At 31.5% G+C, this 16805-nt stretch overlaps 1 protein-coding gene across 3 annotated transcripts; it reads left to right on the plus strand.

Annotated features, from left to right (window-relative positions):
* The first annotated feature begins 468 nt into the window (after nucleotides 1–468).
* On the plus strand, nucleotides 469–15606 carry LOC114932527 (uncharacterized). 3 transcript variants are annotated; one of them, XM_029304775.2, is made up of 7 exons: nucleotides 469–825; nucleotides 5984–6127; nucleotides 6655–6816; nucleotides 7100–7276; nucleotides 8773–9030; nucleotides 11580–11836; nucleotides 11962–15606. In XM_029304775.2, the coding sequence occupies exons 1-7, from the start codon at nucleotides 543–545 to the stop codon at nucleotides 12148–12150; spliced, it is 1470 nt and encodes a 489-aa protein (XP_029160608.2). In that variant the 5' UTR covers nucleotides 469–542; the 3' UTR covers nucleotides 12151–15606. The 3 variants fall into 3 exon arrangements, with proteins under 3 accessions (XP_029160608.2, XP_029160609.2, XP_029160610.2); XM_029304776.2 differs by having other exon boundaries at nucleotides 8773–8913; XM_029304777.2 differs by lacking the exon at nucleotides 5984–6127.
* Nucleotides 15607–16805: the final 1199 nt, after the last annotated feature.

Consider the following 16805-nt stretch of genomic DNA (forward strand, 5'->3'; position numbering starts at 1 on the left):
GAAATGAACAAATTAACAATGATGATCGCCTGACAAACCGAGAAGCATGATATACATGCATCTTTGTCATCCCGGAGAGGCAGACTCGCTACGACTAACCCCGTCCTCTCGATCGACGTAGCACAACTATAAGGAGGGTGGAAACGAGGCGCGACGCTCGCGCGCAGCTGCAGCTGCGTCCTCGTTCTCCCTGCGAGGACCTACGGCGTTCAGTGAACGAGGCGGCGCGGTTTCGAACGGGGCCGAATTGTACATCCTCGGGGTGAGAGAGCGTTCGGTAGCGTGCAAGTCGAACCCGAAGAGGGTGCGTGCGGACCTGTCCGCGTTATACGTTTGATTCGAAACCACGCAGTAGATACGAAGAGACACGCACGTACGACGAACGGCGGTGTAAGACGCTTCTCTGGGGCATCGAGGGCGAGAGGGTGCGCCACCGGGGTGGCAGGGAGGGAGGGAGGGAGGGGAGAGAGGAAGGCGACGGAGAAGGATGTCGATGCGCCGTCGGTGGTCGGTTTCGGGGGTTGACTCGCGCCGCGGGGGCGATGAGCGCACTTCCCTCCGCCCTGAGATTGACCTGCTGCTGCTGCTGGCTCCTGCTGACCTGTCTCGTCGTCTTCCTGATACCTGCATCCTGCACCAGCGACACGCCGCGGCAGGTCATACGCCGGACACGAGAACGGCCAGGAGGTGATGATGATGCGCTCGCGCGCGGCATCACCAGCTATCTCGACGACGCCGAGTACGACGGCCAGATATCCAGTGACAATGACGACTACGACGATGACGACCTCGAGGAAGATTGGTTCGACAAAAATATTACCGCGGGTGAGTAGCTATTTTATTTTCGCTCTTTTCTCATTACGTTGATCAAATCGTCGGTTGTAGAGAGTGCGAAGATGATTTGGTAAATGCTGGTTTTATAGAGAACCTAACGCGAACAAAATTCGATAACAAGTTGGTCGTTAAATGATTCGATAAATCGAGAAGAGAGATTGTATCGAGTGTTATATATTCTCATGAAAGTGTTTATCAATATTTTTTTTTTTTTTTTTTTCATTATTGGAAGACACGATATGTGCGAGAATAGTAATTTCTAATAATTAATGACAAAGTCATGATTGTTAAAATATTCTGGGGAAGAAGATTTTAAAAGGCAAGGCAATTTATTCGGAAACATTTTAATGACAACGTTGTAATACATTAACTATAAGTGACGTCAGTGAAATTATTTAGTGTTTCTGAGGATTAATATTGTCAACGATTCAATTTATCGTTTTTCTTCAATTTAAGAAAAGAATCGCTGATTTGAAGATGAAGAAATTAAATTAGAAAAATTAGAAGATATATTAAAGATATTAAATACGCTATTGGTATCCCTCCTTGAAATATATTCGCGAAATTTCCATTGCGAAGTACTCGTGATAGTAACGAAAAAATTGTTCAAATAATGCCAATAATAATATTGACCATTTTTTGATGTAATATTTATGAAAAATGAACAAAATATCAAGTCGCAATATACGAATTTCTATGATATTCGTAATTATTAGTGATTTTTCAGTAAACGAGAATATTATTTTGAGTTACAGCAGTTGAAGGCAATGTAATAATATTATATTATTTTATTCAAAGTAAAAAAATTATAAATCTAAAGTTTCTAATTTCTTAGATGTATACAAAATTCGCTTTTAATATATGTATGTTTCAAAATAGTGTCATTGCTATTGAATCAAGAAGAATCAAAATTTGGTTTTATATGCTAATAATATTTATTCCAAAATGGAAAAAATGTGGCTTTTTCAACATTTTACGAAGTATGCGTTTATGAAAAAAAAATTAAATGTAAAATGAAATTATAATTACAATATCAAGATTACTTGAAATCGCATTTTTTATACATCTCATACTTTAAATTAATCTGTCCGGATTATTAAAAAAATTGTAAGTCTGATAAATCTTTTTCTCGCTTTGTGTGCGGCTCAAAATTTTTCACAAAAGAATTTATAAATTTATTTCCTTAATTATCAAGTAAAAATGAATATAAAAGTTTGAAAATAAAAAATAAAGACTTTATTAAGTTAAATATTACTTTGACAAAGCAAAAACGTATATTTTATTAAAAAGTAAATTATGTAAGTTAAATTGTGTTCATAAAATATCATTTTGCAAGCAATTTTATGGTAAAACAATTATTTACGCTTTTTGAATTTTGAATAAATAAGATGATAATAAAACAAGAGAAATACTAAATGAAAGTTGTGAAGTACCTACCTTTGAAATAAATGTAAGTAATATAAGAGAACTTATATTATATATAACTCTCGTTATAATAACTTACATTAACCTATTATATAAAGTATCTCTTGTTATACAAAATTATTCGGTAATTAACATATATTTAATATAATTTGTAATCAAAATATACATATACACGACAATGCTCTATTTTCACGTAAGAGCGATCGAAGGCAATGTATCTCAAGGTTCTCCTTGCTTGCGCTTGCTTCACAATGTGCAAACGTTCCTCGAGAATGTTCATTAAGGATATATCTTTGCTCTCGAATATATCCTCGAGTGTAAATGACTTTATTGATTGAATAATGAACTATTATAACTTTTATGAAAACATATAATGTATCATTTTTCGACTAATGAGCAAAATTTTCAATAAAAATTGTTTTTTTATATAAATATAATTTGTTATATTACTAAAAAGTAATAAAAACATATCGTTCAAGAAATGCACAAAATACTTAAATCAATTATTTCTTTAACCACAGAATATTTTTATTTTAGTTTTAAAAATTATATTAATTCAAAATGATTTAATTTAATACTTTACTAAAACAATGTAAAATTTATTTACTTAAATAAATGTTACAATTATATATATTTTATCTCCTTCATTAAAGACCTTTAATTTGTTGAAATACTAACGTATATGTGATTTTAATTTTTCTATATTTGTATTTACTTTCGGATATATATTATATGTATATAAAACATAACAATTATTCTGAATTATTTTTGAAACGTTTATTACAAAAATTAATGTAAAATAAAATTGTAATTGCAATCAAGATTACTTCAAATCATTTTTTATATATCTATTATATTTTAAATTAAAATAACCGGAATTAATAAAACATATAAATTTAATAATTCCTTTTTTTGTTTTGTGTGTGTTCTGTTCAAAATTTTTATTATAATTATAATATCAAAATTATAATTATTGTTATTAAAACGGTTTTAAAAGAAATTGAAAATATTTCTATAACAGATTTAATGTCGATTTAACTGAGGAGAAAACGTGTTCTTGATTTTCGCGCCAAACATGTCACTAGTATTGATTTTAATGGATGCTGCTGCCAAGCTCTCTGTTCTCCCCAGATCTCCGTGTGAGTTAAAATGCACATTGTGTCTACATTCGTTTTATTTCGGAAGAAATGATAACGCATCATTGAGATACATTTATTGCTCTTTCATTCTTGCTGTGCATTTTTCAAATGAAAAGAAACGATCGAACAAAACGAATTAGACCTAACAAACTTATTAGTTATAACTTTAGTTATAACTAATACACGCTAAAAATTAATACATGATAAAAGGGAAGAAAGCTTCAAGTTTATTGGTGCAATCGTGAACTCACTTCGCCATATTAAAAAATGTAAGTCAAGATAATAGAAATACACTAATTATACGATATTAATGATTTAGCGAGAGATATATTTGTTCAATGTTACAAGAAAATATCTCTTTTGCATTTGATATTTTTTAACTTTTAATGATTTGTACTTAATTAAAATAATCAGAGATATTTTTAATAACGCGAATATATTTTTAACTACTTAATGCACTATGCATCGAGTGTTATTAAAAGCTTGCGTTGAACTCTCTGCAAATCATGCTAATCTAAATTCTCTAGATGAGAATGCGATAGAATACATGCACGCGAAGTAGTCGTAACGCGTACGTGTAATAAACTTTAATCAGTATGAAATTAAATATGACTGATAAAGAAATCCTGTCGAGAAGCTACGTTTCTAATTGTGAAACGCAAAACCGGTATATGCTCATCACGAATCGACACAAACTATGTCGCGCGGACGCTATTATTCGTAAAACAATGAGTTCTGTAATATTGAAATCTCTGCATTTGCATAAGAGCGTGCATGGCGCCGTTAAATGACGCGAAACGTTTATTATCCACGACTGTCGTTGTCATTAAACGATTTATCCGAATGTACGTATTACAGTCCAAAAAGGTGTATGTAAAGCTGAAGCGTCTCTTAATTATTTATAAATTCCACGCAAATTTCCACGAAATGAGACGCCAGATTTATACACCTCTAAAGAATAGAAATATTATAAATTAGTTATTCTCACTCACCGATACCTGCAAGAGCGGAGTTGTAGTACACAGCACATTGATCTGAAAACAAAATATTCAAATTATGCATATATATGTGTGTGTCTATACAGGGTGTTTTGAAAGTCTGGAAACGATCGGAACAGCTCATAAACAATGCAATTTTTTTTATTTTGCATACCTTATGGTTGCCCCGCTGTCACCCGATGCCTCTCTGAATCTGCTCCTCCTCTTTTGGTCATTGTCCTCTTTCGTAGCACTCACAACACTCGCGAAAACACGAATAATTACGATCGCCCGACACGGCACTCCCTACACGTGAAACTTTTATACGGCACTCCCGACGCGACGTGAATCGCACGCGTATTTCGCGTACACTGCACAATGAGAAAACTATAATCGAAAACACGAACCAACGATTTGTTCGGCACAGGTATTATTGCTGCTAAGCTGCGCTCGAGTTTGACTGCGAGAATAACCTGTAACAAATAAAATATATACGTATATTAGAGTAATCTTATTATCTCTCGTCAATATTTGTAGATATACGTAGGTATTCGGTAGTTTTTATTTTAACTTAATTAATTTTTTTTTCTTTTAAAAGCCAGAACTCTTTTTAGAACTCATGTATAACTATAAATTTTTAAATAATTAATCCTGATAATTGCTGATAAGGAAAACGCCGTAGTACAAAATGAGACGTTGCGTGCAAATGGGATCTCAGTTTGTCCCCATTTTCGTTGTTTTAATGATCAGAACTATTTATTTAAACTATCAAGGACTCTAGAACTATTAAAAATAAAATTCAGAACTAATTATTTGAGTTTCCACAAAATCAAACGCCACCTTCACATATACACACTCCAAAAAGAAGCAAATTGTAAGCAATTGATAAATAAGATGTTTATTTTAAGATACACATATCATTAGAAAATAATATAAAAAGATTATTAATACAAAGAACAATCAATAATATATTAATAAAAAATAATAAATTTGAAATAAATTTGAAGGATACGCGTGCGAAAGAACACTTATGACATTTCATTAATTTAAACATATTATTTAAATATATAAAATATATTTAATAAAAATTTAAACATTAAAAAATACGTATATTTATATTTAAAAAAATTAATTTTTAGTTTAAATCAATAGGAAATTTTAGCGTAATTTGTCGTTGAATTGTCTTACATACGTTGCAATTTGAAAGCGTGCCAAGAATGTTGCTTGCAATTGTTGCTTGGCTTATTAATGTGAAATTAACGAGAATATAATGCGTTGCAATTACAGTAAGTCCAGTAATGCACGTCTGTGATAAATAAGTTGGCGCGCTGCCAGTTGATTGCACCTAAATTTTGCAACTGAATTGATAAATTGAAAACTTTAAAGTCTTTTTATTCGCATTATTTCAATGTCTACGTGTTTAATGAGTACGTTATTAAAATGAAATTAGCGATAGCAAATTTAATAATGTACGAATATTATCGTCAAAGAACAAAGTTATCACTTCGTTGCCTTTATTATAATGTTATAGGAATTTATATATAAATATATTCTGAGATTAAATTGCAAAAACAATGAAATCAATTATTCTCGTGACTATGTTTATAGAGAAAGGTCGGTATTTGGGTTCGCCTTGCGACCTCGAGTGCAATCCCGAGCTACTGCACGTATTCTGTGATTCGATCACTGGCTTCTGCGAGTGCGAAAAGTTCTACCCTGTTCGTCTTGGGCCTACTAAGGGATGTGCCAAACGTATGTATAAAAGCGGCTTTAGTAGCCCTCGCACACCTAACAAGTAGGTCGTTCCGATATCATAACTTCCATGGTAACGGTCGGTGAAAATAAATATTCGCACGCTCCTGATGACCTGAATGAAGTACAAGTGGTGTGAAAAGACTTTGCGCATTCATTTATTTTCTGCATCAAAATGCAAAGAACGCAACATTTCTAAACAAACCTTTAAAATTATTGCACTTCATTGTATTGTATTTCATGCATGACTCTCAATATTTAAAAAAGATAATTCTTGTTAAACGTTTATTTGATTAAAAATGCAAGCTAAAATAATTGTAAATTAAACAAATGTACCAAAAAATACAATATTAACATATATATAACGAGAAAAATTTCGAGAAAAAGCAAAGTTCTATCAATAGTTTGGGAAAAGATTGAGCGCATCATATATTTAAGTAGATAAAACTTTGATTAACTTCTTATTGAATAAAAGATACGTTTCTCAATAAATGAAGTCGTTTCAATCAATCGATTCTTACTTTCAGCCAAAAGACTCGGAGAGCAGTGCTTTTATCGCGCGACGTGCACTTTTGCGGATCAGCATTCGACGTGCATCCAAGTTCAACACAATGCAGTCTGCGACTGTGAGGAGGGATATCACAGGGTTGCTCTTTCTAGGCCTAATAAGAAGGTTTTCTGCGCAGAGGGTATATCATTCATATTTTTCTGAAATATTCCTATAATTTTATTTCGAGATCAATTTATGATTAAGTTCCCTTAATCGTCGCCGTTATTTATTATATTTTATCATATAAAGTTAACGAGAAGTCTTTCTAATATCCGATATAACTGCGATTCATTACCATAAACACTAAAGTAAATGTTGTCACTGGAAACCTTGAGAACCTTGAGAAAATTTATTTCGATATCGATCCGCGACAAAGTCAACGAGCCGCGTCCTCCTTAATTCGCCGTAATCTCCACCGATAGATCTGGTGCTGATAACTACGGACCTCCCGACCCTACTTTGCATCGCATCGGGGATAGCCATCTTCACGGGAATGATATGCTTCGTGCTCAAACTATTCAGTCGGGCGAGGTATTCAAGGCCGCGGCATTACGCCAACGCCAATCATGCACCACCCATGCTGTTTTCCAGCGACACAGGTAACTAATGATGATCAATTAATGGGGAGATTTTGCAGAAAGAAAGATATCACGAAACAGAGAAATTGCAATTATTGCAATTGCAGAAATATGTTAATGCTCATGTGAGATATTAACAATAATGACGCAAGTAGTGATCCGATTTTTATTTACTCTTTGCAATCAAATTTTTTACTAAAATTTTAAAAATTTGACAAAAATAATATAATTCTCTAATATTTTTTTAAACAAAAAAAACTTAGATTTAGTCTCAATCAATGACAGTACTTAATTTTTAATATGATATTTTTTTAATATAATTTTACAAATATGCTTTTATATAATTAGATTTTGTTTTTTTTTCGATTCTTTTTGCTCACGTTGAAAATGTTTATTCCGATTAGGAACAATTGATATCATTTTATATAACAATTTAAAACATTGTTACAGGATTAATACTGTTTAAATTAACAATTTGATATAGCCAAGGAGATACACGTATATATGCAGATATAATGATTTTGCAAAAATGAATGAAACACATTATATATTTATAATGCAATTATTTTTTATCGATAAAATTATCGATAAAACAAACTAATTATTCTGCTTAATTTTCATAATTTTTCTAAAACACTGCATTGCTTAATGTACTTTTATATTATACATACAACACGATTCACATATAAATCTTCTCTTCACACATAAATCTTTTATATATATTCAATCTCCTATGTATGTATTCACAATAATACTTCTTCTCTTTCGTGGAAAACCTACTTTTACTTCTACAAAATCAATAAAAGATATCTATATATCGATAAGATGCATAATATATTCCAAAGAGAAATCTATTTTCGTCTTACTTCGTCACTTCCGACGTCACGGATCAAACTATACTTCACGAAACCAAATTCAGCAAGAAAATAAAATCTTCCAAAAATAATTTCAAGCAATATAAAAGAATTGTTTCAGCCACACATTAATGTACATATGCACGCGCACACGCATATCAAGAAGTTAAATATATAGATATTTCTTTCATCAAAAAATAATCTGAGAGCTGAAAAAATTAATTATTTTGTAATCCACAAATTATTTCAAAGCAATGATAACTTTAAAATTTACGCGCAAAAAAAAAAAAATATATATATATATATATATATACATTATTGCATTTTTTCCTTTATACATATAATTTTTTAAATTTTAATAAGACAATTTTTAATGATTTTTGTAATTTAAATTTTCTCGTATGATTATATGTGGCACTAGAATATATTAAAACTATTAAGTCATATACTCTGCTATCAGTACATCCAATATATTCGAGCATTTGAGGTATCCTTATCCGAAACGTTGCGGAAACGTTATCATATTTCATTTAAAAGGTCAAATGACACATTCATCACGTTTATGAATGCAAAAAGACTAAAATTATTTGCAATTTATGATATCGTGTAGCACATACATATATCCACATATGCGAAAAAGTAATTCAGAAAATAATTTCACAGGCATACCGCTGACTCTACACGGACGACCGTCCTCGCGATCGAGTCAACGGAGTAACAGCGCCGGGCCTCTTAGTTGCGCGTTCACCAGGAGACCCAGCAGCGGTGGCAGCCGCGGACCATTGGTACCAGCATCCAGAGCAGGTGCGGCACGGGCCGCCGCTATCTTGCTTATATCGTGTCACCTTCAAGCGACCAAAGGCAACAACAAGCATCGACGTACTCTTAGTGATGTAGCTGAAGGATCGTCCGACGGCCTCGGTAGACGATCAACGATCTCTTTCTATCTCTGTCTCTCTCTTTCACTTTCTCTCTCTCTCTCTCTCTCTCTCTCTCTCTCTCTCTCTCTCTCTCTCTCTCTCTCTCTCTGAATATCTCACATTCCATCGTATAGATACGAATATGCCCTTTTCCCTCTTTGACGTTCGCTCCGTCTTCCTGTTTGCTTATCGATCCGCTCATCAAATTACATCAAATACCGCGAATTCCATTGGTAATTACGCGATTCGAGTTATATGAACGTGAAACGAGGGTGCAAAAATATTGCCTGCTTTCGTTAGGAGATGTCGTCGACATTATTATCATTGTGTACATTCACACAAGTGTTATCCTGGCAGTAATAGATTCATTCAGTGTTCTCGTCGTGACTATGTGTATTAATTATGTTTCTCTAGTTCTTTCCTGATACTTCTCCATATTTACGTTTCGTTTCTATGCTCGTGAACGCTTCTTGTGCTAGTAACGATGGTAACTATACGGAAAGAAAGATTAATTATAAATGACTGATGGTGTGTACCGCGGTAGCAATGATGCTTCATGGCAAATCATATCATTGTCGCTATTACATGGTCATGATAACTGGCTGTTGTCGATAGGTGTTTTAGATATTCGCATTTCGTCAAGATCTCGATACCCTTGGTAACTTCGTCCACAATGCGTTTTATTCGCTGGACAAATTTAATAGTTGTTCTACAAAACACACATGTAATATATAACATTAGTTGAATATATGCAAGAGAAACTTTTCAACATTGGATACAATCGTCCTCTTCTAACTATTTTCGTTAATTGCATTTAGTTGTTCTTACATCATCGTAACACAATTGTTATTTTCTGTTTACGCGCTATTTTTATGAGTATCAGTTTTATGTACATATACATGTACATACCTAATTCACGATGTTCTTTCCTCCTAAAAATAAGAAATTTATCAGCTTCTCAAATTAAAATAAACAATTATAAAAAATTACGGTGTCTCTTTGAAAACCGTATAAACATTAGTTCTATATCCGCGAAAAAAATATGAGATTGCAAATAAAATGCAGCACAAGTGTGTTACGAGATAGCAAGATGGCAGCGGCCGATTTCGTTGCTCGTATATGAACGAATGTTTTCTGGTAAGACTTAGAAGAGATACGAAATCCTTACGCACTAGCTAGCTCGCTGCACACACGTACACACACATATATACTTATACATATGCATAAGTACATACAAGTATTAATATACGAGGCCAGTTTATCGGTATAGATATGAAATTTGTAAAATTACTAAAAATCTTTCCTCGATGGTAAAAGTCGACCAAAACTGGCAATCGATTGATTGCCAGTTTTGGTCGACTTTTACCATTGAGGAAAGATTTTTATTAATTATTACTGGCGAACCTTAAGGATTATTATCTGTTGTAAAATTACTATTGTCTGCAGAATTAAAGTTGAAGGAAACAAATGTTCAATCATTTGACATACTCTTGATTTTCTTGCCGGAAAACTGAAGCTCTCTACACAGATACACATATGTACGTACATAAGTATATACGCGACACGTACACACGCATACAAAATATATATATTAAATAATATATAATATTTTTTAGAATAGCTTGCTTTGCTAGCTTATATATTTCCATAAAAAGTTGCTTTTTAGATGTGTACCTCACATCGTAAAATGCGCCTGTGTGTGATATAAAAATATGCATTTTGATAACCTTGCGAATATTACGTGCAAATTACATCTTTTAATAGATTTTTATCGATGTTTGATGCTGTTCGTTTAAAAAAAATTATACGTAATAATAATTTTGTAACTAGTATGTTTTAAATTTTAGCAGATATTTACAATATAAAAAAAGAATTTTGTTAATATTATTTAATTTGTAAATAATTTTATTATTATTACAATTTACTATATTTCATTCATATATCATCATAATTTGTAATATTATCTATTTTTTAATTGAAAATTTGTACTGTTTACATAAACCCGATACCACTTTCCTCTATTTAATTCGATTTATCACATGCATGAATTACTTTACAAAACACCTGCAATTATATTACAAAATACACAATTATACCAAAAATATTTTCATAATCAAGTTTCATAGTCAAGTAAGAATTTTTAAAATAAATTTAGCATGTTTATACGATACCTAAATCCTTTTTTTTTTTTAAAGAAAACATCAAAAACAGACAAATACATATTTAATAATCCATGGCTATTTTTACTCTCATTCTCGTATATTCATTCACATCCCTATTTGCTCAATTTGTAGCACTACATTTCTTCGCAAGCTTCTCTACTCCCACTGCTTCATCGAATATTTATCGCTCCGATAAAGGTATCGCAAGAATATATATATTACAATCTCGCACTTTAGAAATTTACAGTCTTAGAAAGTTCAGCTTAGAAATTATCTATTGTAATAGATTATTTCTTCCTTTCGACGTTATATTTTTTCTAACGTAGAAAATAAAACTAATCATAGAGACTACATTGTATCTCTACGTGTAATTCTTCTCTTCGCGTAGGTTCCCGCCGTCCTAGTTTAGCGTCGGTTCATAGCTCGACCTCCTCATCTCGTAGCTACAGTGCCCGTCGACTCGAGAAGGAGCGAAACGACAAGGAGCAACGCCAAGTGCTTCAGGAACTCCGACTGGCGAAGCAGCGGGATCAACTGCAGCAACAGCAACAACAGGTGGTGCCGACGCCTAGTCCTAGGACACCCCATTCTACAGACGAACTGCTGCCTGCGGTCGAAGAGGGAAAGGAAGTTTTTTACAACGATGTAAGTAATTTCAATCTTGCTAGAGACGCCTATCGCAATCCGTCGTCATCATCATCACCATCATCATGTTAATAGAACGATTTACAATTGCTATCGAGTTTTAAATGAGTAAATCGCTTTTGCAGCAGGTACCGACGACTTCAGATGTATCAGACACCATTCCGACGATGACGACGACCATGACGACGACGATAACAACTTCCAGTGTAATAACAACCCGAATGGGTGAGATTGCGCCTATGACAACGCCAACGACGCCCGTTTTTGGCACGAGCGTTGCGCCACGGGCTTCCGATGACATTTTTCAAGTGTAATCTTCGTCAAAAGTACACATGATGAAGTCAATGGACGTACAATTTATTAACGACCTTTTTATCGCATTTGCAAAAACCAACCGCAACGTAAAGCTGGAGGTGTATACGTAAAAGGAGCACAATCACTTGCTCTTAATACAAGAAACTCTAAAATAAATAGGCATGCACAAATATCGAAACTAAGCTACATTCATACTCTGTCTACATTAAAAAGTTAACTTGTTTGTAACAGAATGATGAATAATAATTTTCTTCTTCAACAATATGTATATGCACGAGAAAGCGATATTCACGTAATGATTAACTTTCTTATTTCGAAATCTTTTTCCGAAAATTAAGAGTTTGTATTTAACATTATATATTTATATTATTATTTTAAGTATTACATTTTGCAATAAATTCCCAAAATAATATAGTTGATATATATTTAATCTGGATAATTTAATTACGAGCTCTTTAAATTTAAATCTTCTTTTTCGCACTACTGGAAATTGATATTTCGCTGACTTTGTAATGTCAATAGAGTATTAATGTAAAGGCACTTTCTAAGTGAATGTACTTGGGCACAAGTGTACTTAAATGAGTTATAGAGGGGGTGAAGACATAATAAAACATATTTTTACTCGGTACTTGCACAGACAGATAAATATTGCGAGAATGCAGCTGGGCATTCAAAAAAGAGCAAGAATTAATAACGTAATTAAGCGAAGCAATCAACATAATGACAGATAATGTTTCTATTTGAATGGCTTGATAGGTATAGACAAAGATATTGAAACTGTTTATAATGTCTGATTGTGAGAAAAGTGCATTTAAGCTTAGGTACTTAATATATTATGCAAGGAATCTTGACATTGATGACAGAATATTCCGATTATAAGCAGAGAACGAGAAAAAAATCAGCGTCTCAATGCTTTGAAATTATTAAACAACAACAACTGGACTACAATATCAGATAAAAATTTTACAAAACAAATTTTAGAAAATTTTGTTTGTAATATGAAAATCGTACATTTATACTACATAATTGAATTTCTTTTGTATCAAAATATTTTTTGATTGCACAGAGATTTATAATGCTGTTCGATTGTGAGAAAAGTGCATTTAAGCTTAGGTACTTAATATATTATGCAAGGAATCTCGACATTGATGACAGAATATTCCGATTATAAGCAAAAAACGAGAAAAAAACCAGCGTTTCAATGCTTTAAAATTATTAAACTGGGCTACAATATTAGATAAAAATTTTACAAAACAAATTTTAGAAAATTTTGTTTGTAATATGAAAATCGTACATCCCAGTAAGCAAAAAATCATTGCTATAACGTTATTATTGTTGTCAAGTATATAGTTTTTAACATTGTATGCAACATCATTATGAACAAACTTTGACATTGATTTAGAGGTTTCGGTAATGTTGAAATTAACGTTTTTAAAATATTTTATTAATATTTTGAGCAATATATGTTATTAAATAATATTTTTAAAACATTTATAAAACATCAGTTAAAATATTTTTTAGAATATTTATTAATAATATTTTAAACATATATTTATATATATAAAACATTATATCATAACGTTTAGAAAATTTATATAAAATCAACATTATAAAATGTTGATTAAATATTTCTTGCTTACTGGGATTTATACTACATAATTGAATTTCTTTTGTATCAAAATATTTTTTGATTGCACAGAGATTTATAATGCTGTTCGAGTTCAGAGAAGACTATTTTTACAAATCAACTATATTAGAAATGAATTACATCAAAAAATTCATAAGAATTCAATTAATTATTAAATTAATTAAAAACGATTTTATATAATTTACATATAAAAACATATACATGCCACTGTATAATTACATATCAAAAATCATTTGAAAGGATTGGTTCGCCTAAAACAACATTACTATAACAATGCCTCGTAAACCTTTTTGATTCTGATCTTTGATATCAATATAATCGTACTTGATACAAGAATATAATAATGATTATTCTCGTGTTTATCAAGATGAATTATATTATTATCTAAAAAGTTCGCGGTTAAACTAGAAATCATTTTGGTGTCAATATATCTGTTTATTACATGCTTACATATAATCGTTATATAATCATTTGCTTAAGTCAAGTTGTATAAAAGTCACACATGAACTTGTGAAATTTTTTTATCAGAGTGTGACTACATATCAGCAAGTCCTAAAACACTATTCGAATATAACATAAACATCGTTGAAAAAAATGGAAAAATCTCCTATCCGGATTTAACAAATAATAATGTCATTGTAAAAATTATAAGACTCACGCTGCATTGCCGCTATAGCAGATTTTTTCAATATAAACATTCTATTGATTTTTAGATATTAAAAAGAAAACTTTTGATTTGTTTATTTATTAAATGTGTATGCGCAATGCGATATGCATAAGTTTTGTTTGTACCTTTTACACAAAGTAGAAACTTCAATTACTTATAAATAATTATATTGTTTTATTTGTAAAAATTAATTCAATTAATTAATTTATATCTCTATATAAGATATTATATATATATATATATATATATTTTTTTTTAATCAAAATAATGAAAGAAAAATTTTATTTTCAAAGAAATACAAATTCAAAATAAATATAAATTTTATTATAATTAACTTTTCGAATACTTCGTCGTTTAAAAATTTAAATAGTGATTTATGAAAAAGCAGTGGGATCTTTTTTATTACAATCGTGTCATATTTCATAATTTATGCGATGCGAATTGCGTGGCTCTAATTACCATAGTTAACATAATCATAATGTGCATTTAAAGATCGTTTCACAAGCCTTCAAAGTGTAATCTTTGGTCGCTAGAGTCACATAAAGTATATAAAATGTAGTGATACAAATCATATTAGGAGAAGTTATGATACGATGCAATCATGTTCGTAATAAAGATTTACGGAGTCAGATGGAGAATCAGTCAGAGAAATTTATTATAGCAAAACGTATATCGACATTCTCGTGTTCGGATAATTTACGCTGCCTTTTCCGAATAAATGATTAAAAAAAATGAATGTACTGAGAAAAAGAACGCGTCGCGTTAAACTCCAGGATGTTCTTACTCTCATACATGCTGCATAGCATGAATGCTGTATAGTCATATATTTACACGCATGTACACTTGACACAGAGATAAAATACCTATACCTACGTACGTGTTCGGCAACGATCGCACCTGATTATTAGGCTCGATCATAGTCGATCGATCTATTATCATTAATGCTACAGAGGAAATATAAAGTTATATCACACGCAGCCCGTATATTTCTCTGAAATATTCAATACTCGACTTGCCGCCTGATTTATAAAAGTCGATGTACAATGTTATCGTTTTATCCCGATTTTAAATGTTTACTGTATCATAAGATTGTAATATAGTCGTTGGGCCAAATAAAGCTCGTTTTTCGATATAAGCATATATGCAAGTAGATGTGATTATTTCTTTTTACGCTGTACAGTATCAAAATCAGCAAAACATTAGCAGTAGAAATTAATTTTGCTGTTTAAGCCACTATTAGCTTTCTTTAAATTCAATAGTAATTTATCAGTCAAAGAATTTATAAATTAAACCAACGAGAAAAATAAAGTTTTGCAAGTAAAAGAATTTCTAAACCGAAGAAAGTATATCGAGAAATTCTAAGACTTATATTGCTGCTTGAATCTCATTTCAAGAATGTATTTATGATTTATTAGATGAAATAGATTGAAGATTTATAAACAAAGACGGTTCAATAATATATTAAGACTGTACCTACTCAGTTGATATAGCCGAAAAAAATTTCTTATGTGAAATCTAATTTGAAATTCGAGGAAAGATTTTCAACGAAGAATTATAAAATGCTGTGCACTACATTATGATATTTTTATACTCTGAATAATGGCAAAATTAATAAAATGATGATTTTTTCCATAAATCAAAATGATACATCGGAAATGATATTTAATGGAAGCGTTCTTTAAGTAATGGAAGTTAGTCTTGTTAACTCAATTATGATACTTATATATATTCGCATATCAATCTTGCGAGCAATTGGTTAACAAAGAAAACAGATAAAAAATAAAATAAAATAAAGAGACAACTATCACCTATTAGATTTAGTTTGTAACTAATAATCGTAAGCCGCTTTCCTAAATATTGAACAACTTAATCAAAGCAATTTCAAGCAAATTGGCGGCAATTTGTGGACAACGCTATCTGGGTGACGATAAATATAAGTACGTCATGTAATATTAAGAGCTTGAGCACAAAAACTGTCGTAGTCGTTTCCGACGAAGTCAAAGATTTAAATCGAATCAAAGATCAATACGCTATGCTATAGAGATCGAATATATACTTTTAGTTTATAAGCGTTAATAAGATATGCTAGAGATAAATCAACACATGTTGATTTATCTCTTTGAGATCTTATTGTGCTCATTAAACTAAAGGTATATATTCGATCCGTATTGATCTCTCAAGACACATTGCAGTCACAGTAAATTTCTCGGAAAGAGCACATTCAATAAAATATAATATTTGTGTATTAGTTCCTGAACGTTGACGACACATTCGCAAAAATGTCCTAAAGTTATTACAATAATTCTATTACTTGATTCAAAATATATTCCGTTCATTAT

The sequence above is a fragment of the Nylanderia fulva genome, unplaced genomic scaffold (genome assembly GCF_048542155.1).
Source record: "Nylanderia fulva isolate GAGA-0341 unplaced genomic scaffold, ASM4854215v1 Scaffold13, whole genome shotgun sequence".
Lineage (NCBI taxonomy): Eukaryota > Metazoa > Arthropoda > Insecta > Hymenoptera > Formicidae > Nylanderia > Nylanderia fulva.